Below are 25045 nucleotides of genomic sequence, written 5' to 3'. Positions count from 1 at the left end.
AATAGCACATGAATAATACATGCAGTTATTGAATATTAAATTGACTCTTTAAAAGGGGAGTTCTGTGTCAGCCGGACAGATGGGTGTGAGATCGGCACTAAAAAAAGACCAAGCCTGGAAATAGCCTATGCTTACTGCATGATTATTTTCATTCATTCATCACATGTGCACTAAACATAATGCATGTATTATATTTTACAGTACATTTTAATGATGCTTTTTAACGTAAAAATTCAGCATCACAATGCAAGGGTGTTTTTTTTTTGTTTTTTTTTTGCAGAAATGCTGGGACTTGAAAAATTATCATTTGAATAGATATATTTAGAAAGAATTAACCATTCTAGAATGACCAGAATATATACATACATACATATATATATATATATATATATAAAATCATTCCACTTAAGTTTTCATTTACTGTTTTTGAGCCATTCAATATTATTAGAAAATATTAATAATAATTATAATTTTTTTAGAGTTTTATTCTTATTCTTTATTATTATTAAATAAAAATACAATTATTTTGTAAAAAATTGTAATACTATTGTACTTTTAAAATTTCAATTTTTTAATTTTATAGGACAACTGTAAATTTATAATACAAATTTTTACATCTAAATTTCTTAATTTTCCTCAAAATATCAAGAATCGCATTCTATGAGCATAAAGTGAATTTAAATAGGTAAATATATATATATATATATATATATATATATATATATATATATATATATATATATATATATATATATATATATCAATTTCCAATTGAAATTTAATTTACACTGATTTTGATTTGTATAATAGCTAGAAAATAATAATAATAATAATAATAATAATGAATTTTATTAGGTTCATCAATAAATTATAATATAATAAATATATAGAAAAATAAATATAAATATTTTGTTAAAATACTTCAATACTATATATAAATCAATAACAATATAATAAAATGTGAAATTTATTGTAAAAAATGGTACAGTACGATAAAACATATTGTCACGTGGAAATACAGTTGGATTCTAAATAATAATAATAGTTTTATTTTTTTTATATGTAATATATTCACAATGTTTTTGATCCATTCAACATGACTAAAATATTAATAATGAGTTTTATTATGATTTTCATTTAATAAAAATATGAAATAAAACAAGAAATTTGCTGTAAAAAATAATTTTGTACTATACAAATATTGTACTATATACACACACACACACACAGAGAGAGAGACTGTATCCTCATGTGAAGTCTGGAATTCTCTCACATGTGCATGTTTCATGCAAATCTAGTTTTGTTTCCTCTGCAGGATGCCGGGAAAATGAAAGGTCCTGCTGAGAGGAAAATAAATTGGATTTAGATTTATCTGCACACCTGCATATATTACAGCTCTCCTGTGCACGGAGACCTCTGTTCGTTTCTCTCTCTGTCTTCAGGAATCCAGCTCTGCCTGTAATAAACTATATTCCTGACTGAAAAACCATCGCTTTCTGCAGCATAATCACAAAAAACACTGACATCATCTCAACACCTCCTAGATTTGCCAGCTGTTTTCTATTTTATCTAATAATATATAATAATATATAAAAATTACATATATATTATGATTACTATTTATTTATTTACTTACTGTTTTGTAATGCACTGGAAGCAGCATGTAATGCACTTTGTAAGCAGCAGCTGGAATATATAACTACATATTTATTATATTTAACTTAGGTTGTTGCATTATTTATTTAATGTATGTTTGAATGAATATGTCATGAAAGCTTGTTTTTTTATTAAAGTCACTATTGAAATGTTCATATTTCAACAACAAACTTGAGTGGAAACACAACTGCATAGATTTTTTAATAAATGTGATTAATACATTGATTATTAAATAAACTTGCATGTGCAATTTAAATGTTTATATGCAACTCAGTTTGTATTTGAGTGTTGATTATTAAATAAATGTCATTAACTGATAATTAAATAAACTGTATATTTGGTTTAATTTTTTGGCTAAATTAAAACTTAAATTTTATATATTTTTTGGACAAAATACGCAGCCTGACACTGAAGAACTGCAAACCTGGTTCTTTTTACACACTCATGCAAAACATTTTTTTTTTTTTACAATTACTATATTTATCAAAACAAAATGGTGCAACCAGAAATCCCAAACTAGATGTGTTTGTCCAATTCACCGAGGCTTTCTCTAGCAAACTCCACCAACAAGGTTTCTCAACAAGAGCGTCGTCGGTCCACCTACATCTGTGATAATCACCAACGCTTTCTCTCTTTGGGCCTGGAAAGAATGCAGTGAAATGCATATTCACTCTGACGATGGCAGAGCTGTTGAGGAGGAGGTTTTAGATCAGATGAGTCAGCGTCTCTGGGCCGCGGGCGCGCTGGAGAGCCGCTGTTGTCATTGTTGTCACCTTGTCCTCCGCGAGGCTCCTCGCCATGTTGGATGCCCTTTCTCACAACCTCATTAGCTCCAGTGCCTTTGGCTCCAGTCACACACAGGGAGCCTTCCCACCAGAGTTTCTATGGTAACATGCATCAAGACCCCGCTGCCTTTGGGAGCCGAATCTAACCGAACCATGTCGTATCAAAGTGAAGGGCCACGGCGCATCTGCTCTGACCAGAATCCCTTGCTTTGAGCTCACTGGATCGCTTTCAACCACCAAAGACGAGAGAACGACCTGAAGGACAATGAGAGTCAGCCTGGCGCCGAGCGAAGCCTTTTCATGTCACTAATAAGCAATTAAAACAAGCGAGATGTGTTAGATCTGGAGTTCAGACACGTACTGCTGTCGTGCTGAGGTGATGCTAATACTGGTTATTTATTTTGCTTTGGAAAAATGCTGAGTTAATAAAATGAAAACCTCATTCATACTTGGCTTTGGACAATAGCAAATGTTCAATGAATAAATGTTGCTTAAACTAAAGTTGCAGTAACACAAGTAAGAAATAATCAGGTGTCATACAGTATTAAACCAGCAGGCAAGTATTGTTTTGTAGAAAACCTTTATTGAGTACGGAAGTTTTAAGTAGCCATGCATTATAATTTTTTTCCTTTTTTTTTTCTTGTTATAACGACTTGATTTTCTCGTTATCTCGACATAACGAAGTTAGTTTTCTCGTTATAACGACTTATTTTTCTCGTTATCTCGACATAACGAAGTTAGTTTTCTCGTTATAACGACTTATTTTTCTCGTTATCTCGACATAACGAAGTTCGTTTTCTCGTTATAACGACTTATTTTTCTCGTTATCTCGACATAACGAAGTTCGTTTTCTCGTTATAACGACTTATTTTTCTCGTTATCTCGACATAACGAAGTTCGTTTTCTCGTTATAACGACTTATTTTTCTCGTTATCTCGACATAACAAAGTTTGTTTTCTCGTTATAACGACTTAATTTTCTCGTTATCTCGACATAACGAAGTTCGTTTTCTCGTTATAACGACTTATTTTTCTCGTTATCTCGACATAACGAAGTTCGTTTTCTCGTTATAACGACTTATTTTTCTCGTTATCTCGACATAACGAAAGTTTGTTTTCTCGTTATAACGACATGACAGTTTTACTGTTGCTATAGTAACGAACTCAACTTTGACAGGCATCTGATGGACAGCCATGCAGGCACTCTTACTGTAGCCTATATTTCAGCAAATTTAGCTTCGCCTAGGTAATAACGTCTACAATACTGAACATAAATAAAGGCTGATCAATCACTGTTGATTTTTCCAGAGACAGTACAACGAACGTTTTGTTTTTGTAATTAACATGTTTAAATGGCAACACAGCGCCATTAGAGCTGCTTGGATTAAACTAACTTTTCATTTTCCCTTTATTTGAAATAAAATTATTCATAATTTGTAGTAGTCATTATATGATGTGGCAGATATCATGTGTGTTACAAGCTTCTGTTTGAAAAGAGCGTTCATGTGTACGTGTAGTGTGTGTGTGTGTAGAAAAAAACGATTACAACATTATAGAAAAAAACTGAATTAAATAAGCCTATGGATTTTACATATACATCACATTTCTCATCAATATGGTTAACAATAAAGATTAGTAATAAGGAAAAGAAGCACATCAGCCTACATCGTTAAATCCCGTCCTACTGTAGATAAACAGAATACAGTGGCGTCAACCTTGGTTTTGATAAGCAGTTATTTTATGACACAGAACGTGTTGGTGAAACTCATGCATCTAGCAGGAACTTAATACACAAAATATTCATATTGATTCAAGCATTTAACATTTATGAATTAATTCAATGTCAGTAAAGAACAAGACTGCACAAATTGTAGTGATCACAAGGAAGGTCCGCGTACAGTAAAGTGGATAGTATACAACACCCCATCAGTTATATTCAGGTCTATAGTGCCACCTGCTGGCGCAGTTTTGTAACTTCTTAAAGAAAACTAAGTCGTTATAACGAGAAAACGAACTTCGTTATGTCGAGATAACGAGAAAATTAAGTCGTTATAACGAGAAAACGACCTTCGTTATGTCGAGAAAACGAAAAAATTAAGTCATTGTAATGAGAAAACGAACTTCGTTATGTCGAGATAATGAGAAAATTAAGTCGTTATAACGAGAAAACGACCTTCGTTATGTCGATAAAACAAAATAATTAAGTCGTTATAATGAGAAAACGAACTTGGTTATGTCGAGATAATGAGAAAATTAAGTCGTTATAATGAGAAAACGACCTTCGTTATGTCGAGATAACGAGAAAATTAAGTCGTTATAATGAGAAAACAAAAAGAAAAAAATATATAATGCATGGCCGCTTAGAACTTCCGTAATTGAGTGATTCTGACACCTTGTAATTAAACAGGGAAACTCCTGAAAACAGAGCTATGACCACATACTGCAACAGTGCGGAAAAACAACATCAAAAACTAGATTTTTACATTACATTTTACAATACTCTCTCGTTTGCTGTCAGCGTTAAGCTTTAAGGCTATCGGCCTATAATGCTCTGACTGATGTGCCTTTACAAACTAATAAGAATCTACACAGTGTAAACAATCACGTCTTACACTTCAGTACCGAACCAACAAGTACTTAAAAACAGATTTTATTCCTCCATCGCTCATGTTTGATTCTCAGCTTCAGAAAACATCTCGCTCCTGGATGACTTATGCATGAAAGTTCAACTCACTGACCCCACGAATGAGCAACAGTCATACTTCTGCTGATTACACACACACACACAGGCTCATGAGAGTTTTACCGCGGTAACACGTGAGAAGTCTGCGGGGTAAACCTGCGAGTGGGTGGAAGCTGCGGCAGAAGGACTCTAATTCTGTCTGCTGCACGCTTCAACGGCTCAATGCTCAAAGAAAAAAAGGGCAGCGATCTTAAGTCTAACTCAAAATATATGCAGTTGCATGGAAAAGACTCAAGTAAGAGCAAATTGCATCCACTGGCAATCCAATGCAGTGAAGAAATCAGTGAAGGACGCAAAATCAACTCAAATCACAAAATAACTCCAGCTGGCCTCATGTTTTCAACCAAAATGTATACCATTTCTAAACACAGATGTATGACTTAATATTGAATTTATAATAACATTGGCAATAATAATAATAATTATTATTATACATTTATATCAAATGAGAATACTTTATTATAATTAATAATAATCATAATATAAATAAATATGAGTACTATTAGAAAATTATGATTCTGAGTCAGAAGTCTATATAATAATTACAAATAATATTTATTAATTTTATATAGAAACATTTACTTTGAACTACAAATTATTTCTATATTACTATAATTAATATGAAACATAAATATAATATAAAATGTTTTAATATATATTGAGAGACGTTTGATTTATTATTATTATTATTATTATTATTATTATTATTATTATTATTATTATTAATAATAATAATAATAATAATAATAATAATAATAATAATAATAATAATAATAATAATCCTAAGCAATAAGTCTGTGTAAATATTATACAGTATTTTTTTATAATTTAACACTAGACACATTTTTAATATATACATTTACTTACATATTATTTTGAATTTGCAAATAATAATAATAATAAATGTCTTTAAATTTACTAAAGTATTTAACAATAATAATACTAATAATAAGCATCAGTATATTACACAATTTCAATAATCCTAAATTTTAAGTCTATATTTATAAATATACATCTTAACATTTAACCTTTTTTTGTTTATCATTAAATGTTTGATTAATATTTACATTTAATAAAATACTTTTAATTTGCAATATTAATAATTATATTTAATAATAATAATAATAAATAATAATACATGTATATAAATGTATTAAAATAATAATAATAATAATAATTAATAATAGTAATAATAATAATAATAATAATAATAATAATAATAATAATAATAATAATAATAATAATAATAATAATAATAATTATTATTATTATTATTATACACAAAATTTCATAATCCATCATTTCATAAATTCATAATACTAAATCTTAAGTCTATACTTATTGCATGTATAAAAACTAACAAATTTATGTTTCTTTTATAAATATTTATACAACTATATTGAGACGTATAAAGAAATTACAGAATGTTTATTTTTAATTGAACTATTTAAGAATAGTTTAAGAATAGGCTGCATAACAACACATCACCCACTACTGCAAACATTGTGATTGGTTTTAATATGAATCATATACATTTATAACATAACCTTCTCTTTATCGTCTCCATTTTTCAATGGAGTAATTTACAGTATGCTATTGTTCTCTAACGAGTGATTTAACGAGAAGCCAAGATCTGGCAAACAAGGGAAAAACTCCTGAAAGATGAGCAGTTCCTCCGCTCTCTTCTGTCTGTTTTACAAGCGCACAGCAAATCAATGGCATCTCTCTTCTTTTCAATTAACAAAAACATCTTTAATGGCTCACATAAAAAAAAAAACTATTGCAAACAAAAGCAGCAGGATATTGTTGATGGTCTCAGCACACTAGTGATTAAAACACTCACATTTCTTTCTTAATAAAAAAGTTAGCTAAACAGCTTGCAATTGGAAGTAACCTGCTACTCTGGGACGAACAAAAGAGAAAATTAGAGTAGAGTTTGATGATTTGCCATAAAAGTAAAGTAAAGAAAACAGATAGATAAAAGAGTCTCTACTGTCCTCCAAGGTTGCATTTATTGATTAAAAACGCAATAAAAACAGTAATGTTGTGAAATATTCAACGCTATATCACGACCAATTTGTACGTATTTTACGAGGTGGCTTATTCGTACGAATTTGTACGACCTCACTTGTACGATTTTATACGATTTGTCTAACGGTTAGGTTTAGGGGAAGGGTTAGGTGTAGGTCATTCGTACAAATTTATACGAATTGTGCAACTCGTAAAATACGTACGATTTGGCAAAAATCTTATGAAATTGTACGAGTGTGGTCGTACGAATTCGTACAAATAAGCCACCTTGTAAAATATGTACGAATTGCCGTGAGATCGGGTTGGAAATATTACATTTCTATTTTTCTATGTAAATATATATTTTCAAATATAATTTATTACAGTCTTCAGTGTCACATGATCTTCAGAAATCATTCTTATATGATGATTTGTCAATGCAAGAAACAATTTAATTTAATTTAATTTAATTTAATTTAATTTAATTTAATTTAATTTAATTTAATTTAATTTAATTTAATTTAATTTAATTTAATTTTTTACCTGTGATAAATCCAAGTTAATGTATTAAAATATATACATTTACTTACATAATATAGTTATAAATCTATTATAATTCATTCAATTCCACTATTATTATTATTATAATTATTATTATTATTATTATTATTAATAATAAAATTTAACATCTATTAGAAATTCAATAACCCTAAGTCTATACTACCAAATTTTACTTAATAACTTCTTATAAATAAACACTTGTACATAAAATATAATTTTTTATATATATATATATATATACATTTACTAACAATCTTTATTTAATTTGTAATAATAATAATAATAATAATAATATGTAATAATTATGTATTATATTTTACTAAAATGTATTATTAAAAAATAAATAAAAATTTTTAAAATAATTACTAAATTAATTAGTCAAAATTTAATACTTATTATAAACATAAACATGTATCATTGCATATATAAATAAGTGTAAAGTAATCCCAAGTGGTAATTCTATACTTGTAAATATAAAAGCATTTATAAATATCTGATATTTACAGTACATATTTTTCTGAAATCACCACCATATATGTATAAAAAAGGCCTATATGAATCATGATGATGGTGATTCACAATATTGGATCATTCAAGTACATTTAACATAAACTCAAAAATGCAATTTAAACTCAAAATTCAATATCACTAAGCACTACCAAAAACAACCAAATATTTATCCAAAAAAGCCACCGGTGAGAACAGAGTTTATTTTTGAACAGCATTTCTCCAGCAGCTTCACGTGTGCTGAGTGGTTCAATCGATCATCTCTCACACTCGTACAGCGTCTCATTCTCAGTCTGTGGAAACGGCTTCGACCTCTACATCCTCGGGTGGATGGACGGTTTGTTGTGGCTCGTGGATGCCCTCATATAAACGCGCCGCTACAAGATTTATTCAGCTGCCTTTGACACCAGCACACCGCGTTTCCCAGAATCCCTCTCAATCATGACACACTCGCTCCGAGGAGATGCTTTATATCACAGTGCAAGAACAGAGAGAGAGACCGCAGTATTCACTCTGACCACCGCAGTACAAGAAGATGTAAAGAAACGAACGAGTTATAACTCATATAAACTCTTCATCAGAGTAACCAGATACAGCAAACAACAGGTAAAGTAAAAGTGTTTGAAAGAGGATGTTAAAATGTCAAACATTCCAGTGGTCCAACAAACACTATTTAAAAACATGAAATAAAGTTAATAACATATAATAATTAATTTTAAATGTTTTATTAAATTGCATACATTATATATATATATATATATATATATAATTATGCGTAAAAAACGTAATATTAAATTCTAAGTCACAAAGATCCCACGAAAAAAAGCTTTTTTTTATTAAAAAAAAAAATAATGCAATATATATAATTATATATAATTATATTTAGCAAGTTTATAATAAAAATTACACTATATTTTACGTTTTTGTGTTTAATTTTGGGATGAAATCAGTATCTATTAATATAAAATTCAAGCCAATGAAACTGGAATTCACATCTAGACCCCTGGCTTTTTCCTCCACGTCCTTCTGATGCACCAACCACACTGAAATCAATGAATCCACAGCATAAGCTCAACAGACGCACTGTTGACATCCGCTGTGGTGGAACATGACACGACTCTTCACTGCATTTGTGCGTTTCGTTCTCTCATTTCACAGACACAAATAACACCCGTGAGTGTCAGGAAAGAGTTCACCTGGGAGACCCGCAGCCCACGGGCTCCATATTTAGCCTGGCGCGGTCCAGAAATAGCGTGGGTGCAGATGTCTGTCTGCCTGTGGCCATTCCACACCAGATTGCACAGACCATTACCCTCAAAGAGAGATGCTTATCACCCACAAGAGCTATTAACCTATATAGGGCCTGGGAAACAGAGCACGCTGCCGTAGTAATGGCTAAACCTCCTTTACACAAGGACGTGATTATAAACTGATGCGAGCGAATGGAGGAGACCATCTCCAATGGTGACGCCCATCTTTTCCACTATTTTCTCATTCATTTAGTCCACAGGCATCTCAAAAATGACTTCAACCTTCCAACTCTGCAGATGAACCAAAACATTAAAGTATTTGATTTCTGAAGGACAAAAAGACTACACGAATGTGTCCCAGCTATCAAAAACATGTTCTAAGAACGTTTTGCAAACGTTCCCATTAAGATCACTAATTCAAAATGTAAAAAAATAAATAAATAAAATACAAAAATTCTTGGTTATGCGAATGTTAAGGGAATATTCCATTAAGATGTTGCACACATTATGGAAACGCTACTTTGAATGTTCTCTGAACATTCCGAAACAAAAAGTAACATTTAAAAAATGTTAGTCAAACGTTCAACTAAAACGTTTCAAAAAAACATTCCATGAACAATATATAAATAATGATTTTAATGTTGAACAAACTTTCTGTTAATGATACTGAAAGAACGTATGTTTATAAGTTTGATAGCACCTTGCAAAACGTTATCCAAATGCTAGAAGAAAAACGGTAAAAACCATTGTTTATAATTATGACAATACATTAAAATGATACGATAATACAAGTTTGTAATATCAAGCAGCATAATGATCTTTGGTAGGCCTTCTTCTAAAAATGTTTCATAAATGCCATGCCCGTTCTTCGTGTTAAAAACAAGGTGGATACGTTGTGGGTGAACTTTCCTTTCTTATTATAAATTAGCATGTTGGAACTAGCATTGGCTAGCAGATTTGGGTGATAATAGCAGGATGCACTGAATACACCAGTCTTACCTTTGGCGTTTTGGTGCATTTCCCCGTTCTTGCATCTTTGATGTAGGTGATGTCCAATAGATCTGTTTCCTGAAAGAGGGAGGGGCATGTTTTAGGCCACAGCTCACAAGAACAATTGAATGCTGTTGAAATGAATCAATATAAGGTTAAATAGCACAAAATACATAAAAGTTGACATGGAAAAATCAAGAATAAATAATTAAACAGACATGAAACGTAGTGACTAACTCACGCGCGCAGGTTTAGATCAAAGACTCAATGGAAGACTCTCGTTAGATACACTGGTAAGGAAATGATGCAGGGCCAGAGCGCCGCGTTATTTGCGTCTGCAGTGTGTAATGGACATGCTGATGGATATGATTTCTGACAGCTGCAGCAGAAACCAAAGCTGACGGCATTCTGCTGGCATGACCGAGCTACAACTGAACTGGAACAAAACAAAGATGCATTGGCTCCTTATTCTCATTTATGCAACACAGCAATGATTGGAAGGTAAAAATAGAACGTTATTTGTATGACGGTAAAACCTGAACGTCCTCATATGCTCCACAAACATTTGCAACACATGAGAACTTGACACAATGGTGGCCCTGTGATGTGACATCACACTCTAAAAACTAAACCACATTTGTCTGATTCTGTAATTTTCCTAATGCATGCTGATTTATAAGCTCATAGTAACTAATGGATACATAACTGCATTGTTTAACTATAAGCCAAGCCATATTTAAGCAATATCACGTGAGCAAGAGTGCTGTCGTTTACGAATATGAGTCTCACAAACAGCTATAAGCCGCTTGCAACACTTCTGCAATCCGTTCCATAAACAAGAAGTTAATATCTATTAACTTACATTTTAACCACACTATCACCAGTTAAAGTCTGTTTTGTGTTCCATCAATGACAATAGTTAGTAGACAGAGAATACACCTGTATGGTGTTTTGTTTCGGGATGATCCAGCGAGTCATTTGAGTGAACAATTCAATGACTCACTCATAAGAGCAGCTCTTTCTTTTCTTTTTTTCCTGAAATAATCAGTATGTTTGAATGAATCGGTTGAATGAATGATTCACTGACTCCTGAATGAATCCGTGTTTTAAACAAATTGAATTGACTGTCCCTTCTCGCCACCTATTGGCATAACTTGAAGCATTAATTGTGTTTAAATATCTATACCAATACACACACAAAGATATTATATACTGTATCTTATATCTCTGTGTTACTGTGCATTATTGTAAATCATTGGCATTAAGAGTTTGGGTGGTTAGACTCAGACTGCAATGATGAATAAACTTGGAACTTGACATGAACACGGAAATTTTGGACTCAATAATTTTTCATACAGATAAATCCACGTCATGTGTAACATGACTCAACTGGCTAAGGACTAAGACTCATCACGGACTCTACAAGGTGGTTTCAGACCCAACACTACAGTCCTTGTGTAAATTGATGGGTTGCAATCCCCAGCCATCACTGACACGTTTCTGTGTGCGTGACACACTTCAGTGAACACAGGAGGACAGCAGACTGCAGGAGAATATACAAAGACACCCAGGATGTCATTTTTGGGCTTTGACCTAAAACACTAACACAGGACGAGAAACACGTCTCCTCTAATATTCACTCAGCCACGAGGTCATTCTCAACTCAACTCACGTTTACTAACTGTGAAATAAAAACATGCAGAAATGACATTGACGAAAAATTGCAAATGTAAATTTGTGCATTTTCCGAACACATGGAAGGTCCCTGCATGCATGCAATTATGATGCAATGCAATGCAGTTGCTGTTTTTTCAATATAGTTTCCCCGTTTTATGACTAATCTAATATTTATGATAATTTCAAGTGTGTGCCAAGGCTATCTGAATAATGAAAGCATCTCTCACTCAGCTGGTTCATCTATGAAAATCCGCGTATGGTGGCGGGAGCTTTACCAGCACCATGGCAACAGAGGATGGAGGTGGTCTATGATGGGGAGTTGGGCTAAAGCAAATTGAAGACAGGCACCAGGCACCCTTGAAATCAGCTTGCAGAAGACGTCGCCAGCGAGCTCAGACTCCTGCTTCTGCACGCGCTGAAAATCCATTGAGATTACATGATCAAATATCTGTAAGTTCAGCAGAGCAAACCACACTCTGTTGACTCTCCATCCACTGAAATCTCACAAACCTGCTACTATATTCAATAATGGAGCCGGTTGTAAGTGACTGTCATGATTTGCTCAACTCTCAGTGGTGACAATCTGGCCTGCAGTGCTGCTAAATATAGAAACTCATGTATTGATTCAAATGCATGCTTGGTTTGCATAACAATACAATATGCTATTATACTACTACTGGCCAGAGGCGTCCGTTCTGGAATTATATTATATGGACATGAAAAACTGTCAGGTTTACTTTCATTGCTTTCATTGACTGGCATGTAGATTGTTATACTGTATATATATATATATATATATATATATATATATAAACCGGGTGAAACCAAGAAAAGATAATAAACTATATTTTATATATATATAAAAAAGTCCCATCTAAGGGCCATTAAAATTGTATTATATTATATTTATTATATTATTATACTAGATTACACACACACACACACACACACACACACACACATACACAAAACTAATACAGTTTTAACAAAGATGAATAAAACGAACACTACCATGCATTTTTTTTTACTTTACTTTTTGTATTTTTTCACATTATATATTGATGTGCCCATTTTAGCCCATTTTAAGACCACCAGTATTTTATTTCATGATGATATTATTTTCAATTGTTTGACAATTAAGCACATTTTACATCCAAACTTTTCATATATATATGAAAAAATATATATATATCATCATGAAATAAAATACTGGTGGTCTTAAAATGGGCTAAAATGGGCACATCAATATATAATGTGAAAAATACAAAAAGTAAAGTAAAAAAAAATGCATGGTAGTGTTTGTTTTATTCATCTTTGTTAAAACTGTATTGCCATAACTTCGCAAATATTTCTGAAATTTACTAGCAATATTTGTTTTTACTCGCCCAGTTTAGCTCTTGAAAAGAATAAAAATAAAAAGTTTTTAAAAATATTTAAGACCAGTAACATAAGAAAGTGGACAGGGGCAGTTTGATTTCATGTATAATTATGTCTGAAAATATATAAAAGACATTTTAGGTTCATCAAAAGAGGTGAATTAATTTAAAATGAAATGAACAAGTGCAAAGTATTTTATATATATAATTTTTTTCCATTATATTTTGAGGTAAAATGTGATTTGGAAATATTTTTGTTTCAACCAATATCAATATCTATGTATTTCAAGTGTCCTTTGAGCTTTTCACAATTAGCAATATTTCGTTCAATACCATCTAGAATCTGAAGACTGAGTCACTCAGACAAATATTATTCTGATGTTACTCACTGCTGCTTTCACAAACTGACATGAGTAATGACATGCTAAAGTTTGCTGCAATACACTTGCACTCGACTGAATCATAATGGATTCTCTTATATAAAAGGGCAAGAGGAGAGCAGAGGGTGTTATATGCTGCCAAATCCACATTCAACTCATATGACCTCACTTCCTGCTGAGTTCACACTCATGTCCAGGTCACATTTAACGATACAATTTGTAAGATATTTGCATGTTTGACTTTGTATGTAATCTACTCGCGCAAATCGTTGAACTCGCGTTTGCTATGTATGCCCAATTATTGTGTTTGAATGTACACAAGTGGTAATCTTTTTCATATCGTCTGATTGATGGCCGTCAGCAGTTGGGTAGAAAACAACAAATCCCATCATTCCACGCTCCTTCTTAGCGTCATCAAACCACGCGATTGTTATTGTTTTGACAGTGCACCCTCTAGTGGCAGATCCTACAACCTGTACCTCTAAACTTGAATAAAAGTAAAATAAATGTCTAAATGAATAAGAAAAATAAATACATTTGAAAATAACAACTAAATTTGAAAATCAATAATTATCGTAGACAAACAAACAAACAAATAAATAAATTAATTAATTAAACAAATAAAGAAACATTACATTAGAAGATTAGATACAGTAGACAGACAGATAGACAATTGTTCAATAAAATAAAATTTTAATATTGATCTGATAGTTGCAAGGCAACATTTCTCATAGAAAAGAAACACAACAAAATTATTAAAACATTACCTAAAATAGGAAATGACCCTAACCCTAACCCTAACCCTAACGGAAAATATACAAAATAAAAACAGATTCGAAATATGACAAAAATATTTAACATTATCTCAATGATACTAAATTAACACTGCTCACAACTTCAACTTCAAAATTTTATTTACGTTTAATTCAGTATGTAACTTGCCATACCTTTGCAAATATTTCTGAAATTTACAAGTAATATTTGTTTTTCCTCGCCCAGTTTAGCCCTTGAAAAAAAATTAAAATAAAAAAATTTAAACAATATTTAAGAACAGTAACATGCATATAATTATGTCTGAAAATATATAAAAGGCATTTTAGGTTCATCAAAAGAGGTGAATTAATATAAAATGAAATGAACAAGTGCAAAGTATTTTTCAACATTCTTTTACTCCAATTCATTTTCACAGCAAGTGAGCACTTAATTTTCTGGTTTTATCAGCTCAGTGGCCTTAATTTTAAATAATAAGGAACGACTGTGCTTTCTGACACAGAAAGGCAGAATGAACTGATGTTATCTTACCAAACGTGCTTGTGATTCTTGTGATTCATGTCATTGTCTGGCATCCTGTTCTGCAATGCTGTATGCTTTTAATACAACGTGACATCCTGTTCTCTTCACCCACACTTAACTCCATCAGATCATTTCAACACAATTACTATTGAGCACCATCTATTAGATGGTGTTTATCAGCTCAGCAGCTCCAGGTACCTCAGTTAAGATCAACACTGAACAGTATGGCTTTATTTTTATGTTAAAATTGTTAATGGAAATGCAAAAAAGTGAAGGACAGACTCTGGAACACTTAAAATGAAAAATCATCTATACTTGGATGAAAATCACTCATTTAAAGGGGGACATTTCTCTGAGCCAGGCTCTGAGGCGATGTGAGCATTTGGCTGTCGGTGCTCCATCTGGACATAAAGACTCAACCTCATTCCCTCCGGACAGACTTTGGAAAGTGACACCACACAAGATAAAACAAACTGTTTCATTTATAATGTGTTGTTTTAGTGATCAGGATACTGAAGCTTAAGTGTGACGTGTGTGATATTTAATGTTAAAATAATTTATATGTCATTGGCAGGTTAGTCTAGCCCTTAAGAAAACCCAAAGACCAGTGTTGTTACCGTTAACAAAAACTAAAACTACGTTAAAAAAGGTAGGTTAATTGAAATAAATGAAATGTTAAATTAAATAAAATGGAATATTAAAAATGTATTAGAGAAATATTTATTTGCAATTAGTTGAAATAAAAAAATTTCTAATGTTTATTTCGTTTAAATACTAAATAAAGAAATAAAAATAGACAGTAAAAACAACAAAAACACAACAAAATAACTAAAACTTTCTAACAAAAATAAAACAAAATAAATATATAAACATTTTATTTAATGTTAATTTATATGACTTAAATCAAATAAAATATATAAAATTTTACAGAGACATATGAAAAAACAAGAGCTCAACCGATATATCATTTAGCCGATATATCGGAATCGGCGAATGTGCCGCAGATACGCCGCCGATATGAATTTTCTTTTACAAAACATATAACGCAGATTAAATGCATCTGAATGGTGTAATGACTTAGTTTGTCCAGCAGAGTGCGCTCCATTGTTTTTTACTGGTGACCCAGGTCACTGTTGTACAAATGCGCGGATGAGCTCAAACTTTAAACGAGTACGCTGCTTCAAATTATCTGCCCGCCACCCACCTGCACCTATTTGATCGCCACATTACAATGATTCTAATTCTTAGTTTTGCATGACGATATGATGAATGGCTGGCTCATTTTTAACAGCAGATTCAGCGATGTTAGAGACAGCCGTCTGCGGCGCATTAAAGGCTGTGTTACAGCCACCGGAGACGATCGCGGACACTCAGTCAACGCTGGTGTTTAGCTGGTGTAGAGGCCCAGAACTCATGCTTATCACATCGGTCTATTGTATTTTGTCGCACCACACCACACTTAGGTGCAGTAAACTGATGCCTTGTTCTATTTATGACGTGCTGACACGAGGTTTAAATTATTTTCAGTGGTCGATTTGTCGCATCTGTTGTAGCGCAGACACTTTGTCAAAATATTTGGTCTGTGAATAGGATATTACCAGAAAATACACAACATAGAGTTTGTGATTTATTTTTAGTTTTATTAATTATTATTGTTTATTAATTTTAGATGTTTACATTTGGAAAAGCTGTGCTTCCTGCATAAACCTGCCCCTGATGCTTGCTTGCCCTACACAGTTACCTTGTTTAATTTCTTAATTCAAGTTATATAAATTTTTATATATTTCTGCTAAGTTATTTATAATAAGTGAAGTAAAGTTTACTGTTAAGTGCACTGATGTCAGACTCATTTTGAATAATAAAGTGTATTGTTAAATTGTTAAATACCCTGCCTCCACTGCATAGGCCTATGTTTGGAACATTATTATAAGTGTTGAACACCACATTTGTGTTATCAATGTTTAAAGATGGTTATATATATATATATATATATATATATATATATATATATATATATATATATATATATATATATATATATATATATATTCTGTTTATGTAAGCTATATACTGTATTCTATATATAGTACCAGTTAAAAGTTTAGACACATGAATGGGAGATGTCCAAACTTTTAACTATACTGTACTGTAAAATAGCCTACACATAAAGAATATTGGCCGATATATCGGTAGCAATACATTTTTTTTGCTCCCTAATATCGGTATATAAAAATAAAAACTAAACACTAATGAATACTAAGGTGGTATGTTGATAATACTACAATAACACTACCATGCATGGTTCAGTTTTAGTTGCTTTGCAATGATTTTTATCGTAAAAAGCACTATACAAATAAACTTGAATTGAAACTTGAATTGAAAGGTTCAGCAAAAATTGCACACAAATCTAAGTGAAAAAACAAAAACCAAATAATCACAAGCTTCAATAAAACTGCATTCTGGTTTGAGAAATTGTACCTTATTCTGATCCGTCCAGTACAGGAAGTATCCCTGAGGATCGACTCGTAACGTCACTGGAGTCACTGTAGAAGAATCCTGAGCAGAAATAAAATGACATATTTAAGTATAAACACACAGCAGAAATAATATAAAAATGGCTATGGACAACATATTCACAATATGTTTTAAAACTTGTTTTATTTCTACTTGTTGCAAAGGCAATATTTTTTTTTTAAGTCCGTTTAGTTTAACTTGAAGGTCTAAAGTAAATAAATGGGAAACACTTGCTGTTGTTAGATAACAATTTTGGACAATATCTAAATCCAAGATGTCCTTATTTTTGGTCTGTACCGCCATGCATTTTAAATGCATGTATCTGCATTTATAATTATGTATTATAATTATAATGAAATAAAACCATTAAACAAACAAACAAATAAATAAACAAATTAGTTTTAGGAGAAATAAAATAAAATATAAAAGAAATATATTAAATAAAATATTTATAATTTTCATCAAGTTTTATTTTATTTATTGTATACAGACTACACTCACAACAAAGTTACTTAAAATAAAAAAAAATAAATAAAACCAATTCAAAATATTAAGCTAATAGTATATACTAAAATAACAGTGGCTTAGAGCAAACAGATGGAATAAAATTAATAAATGAAATTTTTATATCATATATGGCAGAATATAATCCATAAAATTTAATAAAAATAATAATTATTATTGTTATTTAGAACAAACTTAATCGCAATAAATATATATATATATATATATATATATATATATATATATATATATATATATATATATATATAATTTTTATTGAAATTAAGTTTGTTATTTATTTTATTTTATTTTATTTTTTTTTAAGGTTGAAGTACTAAACTGACTAAATAAAAAAAAACTACTAATAAATACAAATGTATATATAAAAAAACAAATTTATACAAATGACAAAAACACAACAAAATAACTAAAAATAAAATTCTAAACATTAACCAAAGCTAATAGTATAAACTAAAATAACAGTGGCTAAAGGTCTGATTTTGATATCATATGGTCTGTACAGTTAACTGCAGCAGTTATTTTAAGCGCTCAGAATAAAAAGCACAGCAGAATCAAAGTCTTCTGTAAGCCCACGTCATGTTTCAGAGGGAGGTAAAGACTAATCTTGCCTCGCACAAGAAAACACTTGGGATTTCTGTGGCAATCCACTTGAAAACATGTTTCTCGATACGGTCTCGGGACGAACCGAAATTTGAGGTTTGACTCAGACGTTGCATAAGCGTTCTATATCTGTGTGATTCACGCTGGCTGGTAATAATTTCCCACCGGTGGAAGTCACTAAATTTAAGTCACAGAACATTTGAAAAGACTAGGGATCTGCCGAGGTCTGAGATCTGTAATTGATTGTGTTATTTCGGCTCTTGCGTGGGTCTGCCCACAGTCTAACTGCACATCCAACTTGTGTCTTCGCTAATGTAAGGCAGACAAGAAAGACGAGGAATTTAAAGCATGAAAGTTGCCATAGCAACAGGCCAACATTTCCCATTTTATTTGCAGAGAAAAGCTTTTAAACGTCAACATTTTCAGCATAAGCTCATGTAAAGCTGCACGGCATTATTGTGCTGATGGCAGGCAGACTCCTCCAGAATACTCACACCTACTGCATTTACTTAGAGATAACAGCTTCTAAAAGAGCACAAACACATTGAAAAGACGGGGTTCTGTCTCCTTTTTAACTTTAAAATGTTAAAACTTAAAACAATATTTCAGATTCTTGGACATATCATTCAATCAGAGGCACAGACACTGGTTTCTTCTTCCTTATAACATCTCAAATCGTTCTGGAGAACATGATCATCAGGTTTTGTTCAACTGCAGTACATTTTCAAATCCATGTTAATTGTGTGAATTGTTCTTAGGATGTTGTTAATTTGTAACGAAAATGTGTTTAAATTAGAAAAAAAAGTAGAGAATGCTAGATAAATGGTATCTAAAATGTGTGATAAACAATGTTTTAAATGAGGAAATGTGTACTTAAGTGTACTACCTAAAACATGTTTTAATCAGAATTCATAAGAAGTTTCTAAAATTAATGTATTTAGCTTTAGAGCATTACATAAAAGACAAAAGTACTGATATTACCAACATCAACAAATGTTTTATTCTGGATAATGTGCATTAAAAAAAGTGTTTAAATTAAACAAAATGCTAGAATTTATTTATTTTATTTTTATTTTATTTTTTATTTTTTTATTGTAAAAAAAGGGGTATCAGACTTAGTTACACTAAAATAATGAACCAGCTTTTTCATCATTTTTTATGTTTCAAATATATATTTTTTTTTTTATAATTATATAAGACTTTAATGTACAGCTTTTTATTATTATTATTTTATTTTTTTTTTTTTGGACATGATTGTAGCCTGTATGAATAAATCTAGGTATAAAAGCCATTCTTTATTATTTTTAGAGCATTACATAACAGACCAATATACTGTTGCTACCAACATCAACAAATGTTTTACTACAGAACAGAATCTCAAAATCTCTTATTAGGTGAATTACATTTGATTTTTGATTAATGATGTAACCAAATATTCAAGATCTGTGTAAACTAAAAGTAAAAAGAACAAGAATTGCACATTATAACCCATATTGTTCAACAACTAAATGTATTTTTACAGAGAATATGATAAATATTCAATGAAATGCCTCACTTCTTAAAAACTCTGGTAACTTTTTTGGGACAGAAATAGCATCCGTTTCTAAAATTAATGATTAAAAATGACCAAGAATGGCTTTTATACTTCACCTTAGAGCATTGCAAAACAGACAAAAGTACTGATGTTACAAACAACAACAAATGCTTTACTTGGATCATTTACAAAACCGCATCAAAATCCTTCCTATTTAGTTTTGGGAGTCTCCTACAATTGGATTTCATGCATGCAACAATTTTTTTATGCATTTAATGTCCCAGCAATTCTCAAATGATTCATTCGAAGCAGTTCTAAGATTTAGTATAAACAAAATAAAGCATCTGCAATAGCAGAAACGAATAAAAAAAATGTATATGCTTTGAAATACAGAAAATATTAGACATTTATCTTAAAGAATCTTATCTTTACATTGCTCCATCTGTAGCTGCAGTGAGTTTTTCTCGCAGAAAACTCTCTCATCCAACAGGTGAATGTGTGTGAGATCCTCAGCACTCCATCAATGCTCATGCAGCACGCGCGATATAATGCGACACACCACTGCACGCTTGTTTTTAAAGGTTTCGACCCATAGTGTAGTGAGGAATCTCAGGAGAGCTTGTTGCATTAGTGCAGTCAGGTTTCTAGTGACAGGTTGATGAAGTGAGACATTACTGCACACAAAGTAGCCTGATGTCATTCTCTTGAGGCTCTGCAGACTCTGACACTCGTCTGTGATGGACTTGAGAACTCGCCTTCCTCTATCAAACCTTATCTAACCTCAGGAAAGATCAATGGGGAGCTGATTGAGAGGGTCTGCGCCGTTTGCTGGGTTGATGTTGGGCGACAAACAATGCAACAAACCGCATCCACCGCAGAGGCATCATATTGCACTCATTCTCTGACTTGAAGACGTCAAACACCCGCACACACACACACACACACAGACTGATGCTGGTGACTTACCTCATCCCATTTCATAAATCTGCTGCCTCGCTTCAGACTCTCGGACACGCGCAGCCGCTTGAGCTGAAGCGCATGAACGCCAGGTTTGAGCTCCAGCCATTCAAGCTTCAACATTTACAGCCAAAGCAGCGGGGGGAAAAAAAAAACAAGAGTCTCTCTTTTTCTTCTAAGGGAAGAAGCAAAAGCGGAGCGCGAACAGTTGTTGTGAATGGGAAACGCTTTACGCGCACGGATGGTCATTTAGAAGCGCTTGGCGCGCGGACAGCGTTAAACGCATGCTGTCTGATTGGACTGAAACGATCTGTGATTGAGAACGAAAGAAGTGATCGAAGACGCGGAGCAAATGAGCTGCAGAGAGAAAGAGCGATCATAAATGATGGACAGAGAGAGAGAGAGAGAGAGAGAGAGAGAGAGTCCTCCGCACATTGACTCAATGTGCGCACTGAGATTCAGCGCCTCCTAGTGCGCATCGCATCCCTCCCCTGCAGGAGCAAACCGGCACAATTAAACATTTCATAACACCTCTGCAAAGAGAATGCATGCAGGACACTCGTGGGGATTTTTGCCATCTTTAGAAAGCAGCATCATCATTTCCATCTTTTACAATAATTACAAGTAAATCAAGGTTTTAAAAGCTCAATTATGTTGCAGAAAGGAAATTAAATGAAAAACGATCATTATTTTTTTACGTTTATAATATATATATATATATATATATATATATATATATATATATATATATATATATATATATATTATATATATATATATATATATATATTACACACACACACACACACACACACACAATAATCATTTTTGCATTGTGGCAATTTTTCATGACAATAAGGAATATTCCCTTTTAGTAGCCTATTATAATGCTGTAAATTAAAATGTTTAAAAAAAATATATAAATGACAAATAAATAAAATTACAAATTACTCCGTTTAAATGCACAATACAGTCGTAAATAATAATAATAAAAAATATAATTAATACATATATAAAAAAGAAGGAAAGCCTATTTTTATTGACATTAAGATTTTGTTTTTTCATGACATTTAACTGTTTTTCTCTTTTGTACAATATTGTATAATAAATATATATATATATATATATATATATATATATATTAATATATATATATATATATATATATATTATAATATATATATATATATATATATATATATTACAAATACTTAAAGAAAACAAAAAAAGACTATTTTATTGTCATTACATTTTTTATTTTTGCACTGTGACAATTTTTCATGACAATTAAGTGTCTGTTACCTTTTATTAACTTATTGTTATGTGACTAAAATGTGGGGGAAACAGCAAAAAACTTTGTTAAATTACAAATAAAATAAATGACAAGTTACATTTTAAATGAACAATAACAATATGCTGCAGAAGGAAATTACAAGAAAATATTTTTTAAATACATTTATAAAGAATGTGAAAAAAAAACATTTATTAGCATTCAGGGTTTGTTTTTGTTTTTTGCAAAATTTAAAAAACTTGAAATAAACTTTTAAAAATAAGTATGTATACATCGGACAATATCATTGCCATTACTGTGACTGAAAGCTAGAGCAATAACATATCTATTTGTTATTGACAACATTTAAATTTTGTAATGTAATCATAATACAGCTCAAATCTAGAATATGTTTAATGCTTTATGCGCAAACAGACATCGAAACATTAAAATACACAGAAGGAAAGCTGAAACTGTGTAACCGGCGCAGAAAGAAGCACACTGAACAAACTGGACAAAATAATCCCTGATATAATCTGCTTCCAGTATTGACCAATTCAGGCAGAAGGTGATCATTAAAACACTAATGCACTAATATTGACTGACAAAGACAGCACTGGCATGTCTCACTTCAGAGTCTTCTTTTTCTCTCCCACATCTGAGAATCTAAATCCTTTACAGTTCAGCCCTGAATGCAAACGTGCATCTCATATATTATCTTCCCCTCATCTTTCATCTCGTACAAACTAATCTATGAGTTTTATTTATCTAATGCAAAACTATAGAGCATGCCTAATTAGCTTTTAGAAAATTAAATGTAATTTATGTTTAGTTCATGAATCTTTTAGTTAGGCCTCATCCATATTAATTCAGACCAGTGATGATAATTAGAACTATGCTAATATTGGAAGATAGCAATAAGATCAATGTTTATATAGCCACATTCACACATTTAGTTTCAGTTCCACTTCTGGGAAACCCATAAGAAAGAAAAACAGCTATTTTTATTTCCATTATTATTTTTGTTTTAATTGGCTGTTATATCGATCTGTAAGTGTCAGAGTGTGATCAAGTGTTATTTAGCAAAATATCAAAATGATCTTCGATTAGGACAAAACCTGATCTGCTCATCCTTGTTTTGTGTTATTTATGAAGCTGGCAGGTTTTTGTGAGTTATACTGTAATGTGTTATGTAAGACTGTTCCTGAACAGAGCACACGTATATGAGAAATAATGGAAATAACCTTCAAAAATCTACAATTAAATTCAAAATGTGTGGGACAGATTAGATAACAACCCTAAAATAGACGGTTTCTTCCAGAGACTACTGTTTTTTTTTTTTTTTTTTTTTTTTTTAAAGACTTCTATATACACACAGTTGTAATAATATGTAATATCAAAATGTATCTATATCATATATTAAATATATATATATATATATATATATATATATATATATATATATATATATATTTTTATTTATAATAAAACAATTAAAATATAATAAAGCTGTATATGTTTTTATATTATAAAATGTATTTTATATTTTTATTATTTTTATTGAATTGAATTTTATTTTAGTTTTTTTAATTTAAATATACATTTAATTATAAGTTTTTAAATATATATATTTACACATACAAATTTATTAAATTATATTCTATATAATTTTTTGGACAATAATAATAATAATAATAATTATATATATATAATATATATATATATATATATATAAATATATATATATATATATATATATATATATTATATATATATACATATATACTGTCATGGTGCTGGGAGCTCTCAGTATTCCCCTGTGGTCGGTTGCTGTCGGTCAAGTTCGGTAGATACGGGCATTTTGAGTTATTTATAATGCTGTTTGATCTTTACAAACTCCCGGTGGTCTTTTCAGGCAACTCGTCAACTACGTAAGTTTTCCGTATTCATGGCCACCTGGTGAATGTGGTTTCTGACAGGGGTCCCAGTTGTGTCTAAGTTTTGTACAGAGTTCTGTCGACAGCTGGAGCGACTGCGAGCCTATCCTCCAGATATCATCCGGAACCATCGGCAGGACGTCACCATATTAAGCCCCACTTTAAGTGTGTGGTCAGAGAGTCTGGTTTGTCTTCTAAAGACATTAACATCAACCAAAATTTGTTGAACCGTTTATTATTGCAGGGTGGTTCTGGTGAGTGGAGATCGGGGCTTAGACAGAAAAAATCCATGTATGTGACTTTTTGTTTTTAATAAATCAGAAGATTTACCTTGTTTAATATACAACAATAAAAACAAAAACAAATGTAAAATATTTATTTAAGTATTGAGGAAAATACATTTGCTTTTTGCAAACACAAATTAAAACTGCAAAACAAATGAAACAGCGCGAAAGCAATTATTTTGCAATACATATTTTCC

At 31.3% G+C, this 25045-nt stretch overlaps 1 protein-coding gene across 2 annotated transcripts in view; it reads right to left on the bottom strand.

The window, feature by feature from the left end:
- LOC113087941 (1-phosphatidylinositol 4,5-bisphosphate phosphodiesterase beta-1-like) overlaps positions 1–21495 on the bottom strand; it is a 58743-nt gene extending 37248 nt beyond the window's left edge. For both annotated transcript variants that reach the window (XM_026255672.1, XM_026255673.1), the window contains exons 1-3: positions 21367–21495; positions 17706–17783; positions 10511–10579 (exon numbers count right to left, since the gene is read on the bottom strand). In XM_026255672.1, the coding sequence (XP_026111457.1) occupies positions 10511–10579; positions 17706–17783; positions 21367–21480 (261 nt within the window). In that variant the 5' untranslated portion in view covers positions 21481–21495. The remainder of the gene's footprint in view (positions 1–10510; positions 10580–17705; positions 17784–21366) is intronic.
- Positions 21496–25045: the final 3550 nt, after the last annotated feature.

This window comes from Carassius auratus, unplaced genomic scaffold, assembly GCF_003368295.1.
Source record: "Carassius auratus strain Wakin unplaced genomic scaffold, ASM336829v1 scaf_tig00045599, whole genome shotgun sequence".
Taxonomy (NCBI): domain Eukaryota; kingdom Metazoa; phylum Chordata; class Actinopteri; order Cypriniformes; family Cyprinidae; genus Carassius; species Carassius auratus.
The sequence above is the reverse complement of the archived record's forward strand: the minus strand, read 5'-3'. Positions and strand labels throughout refer to the sequence as shown.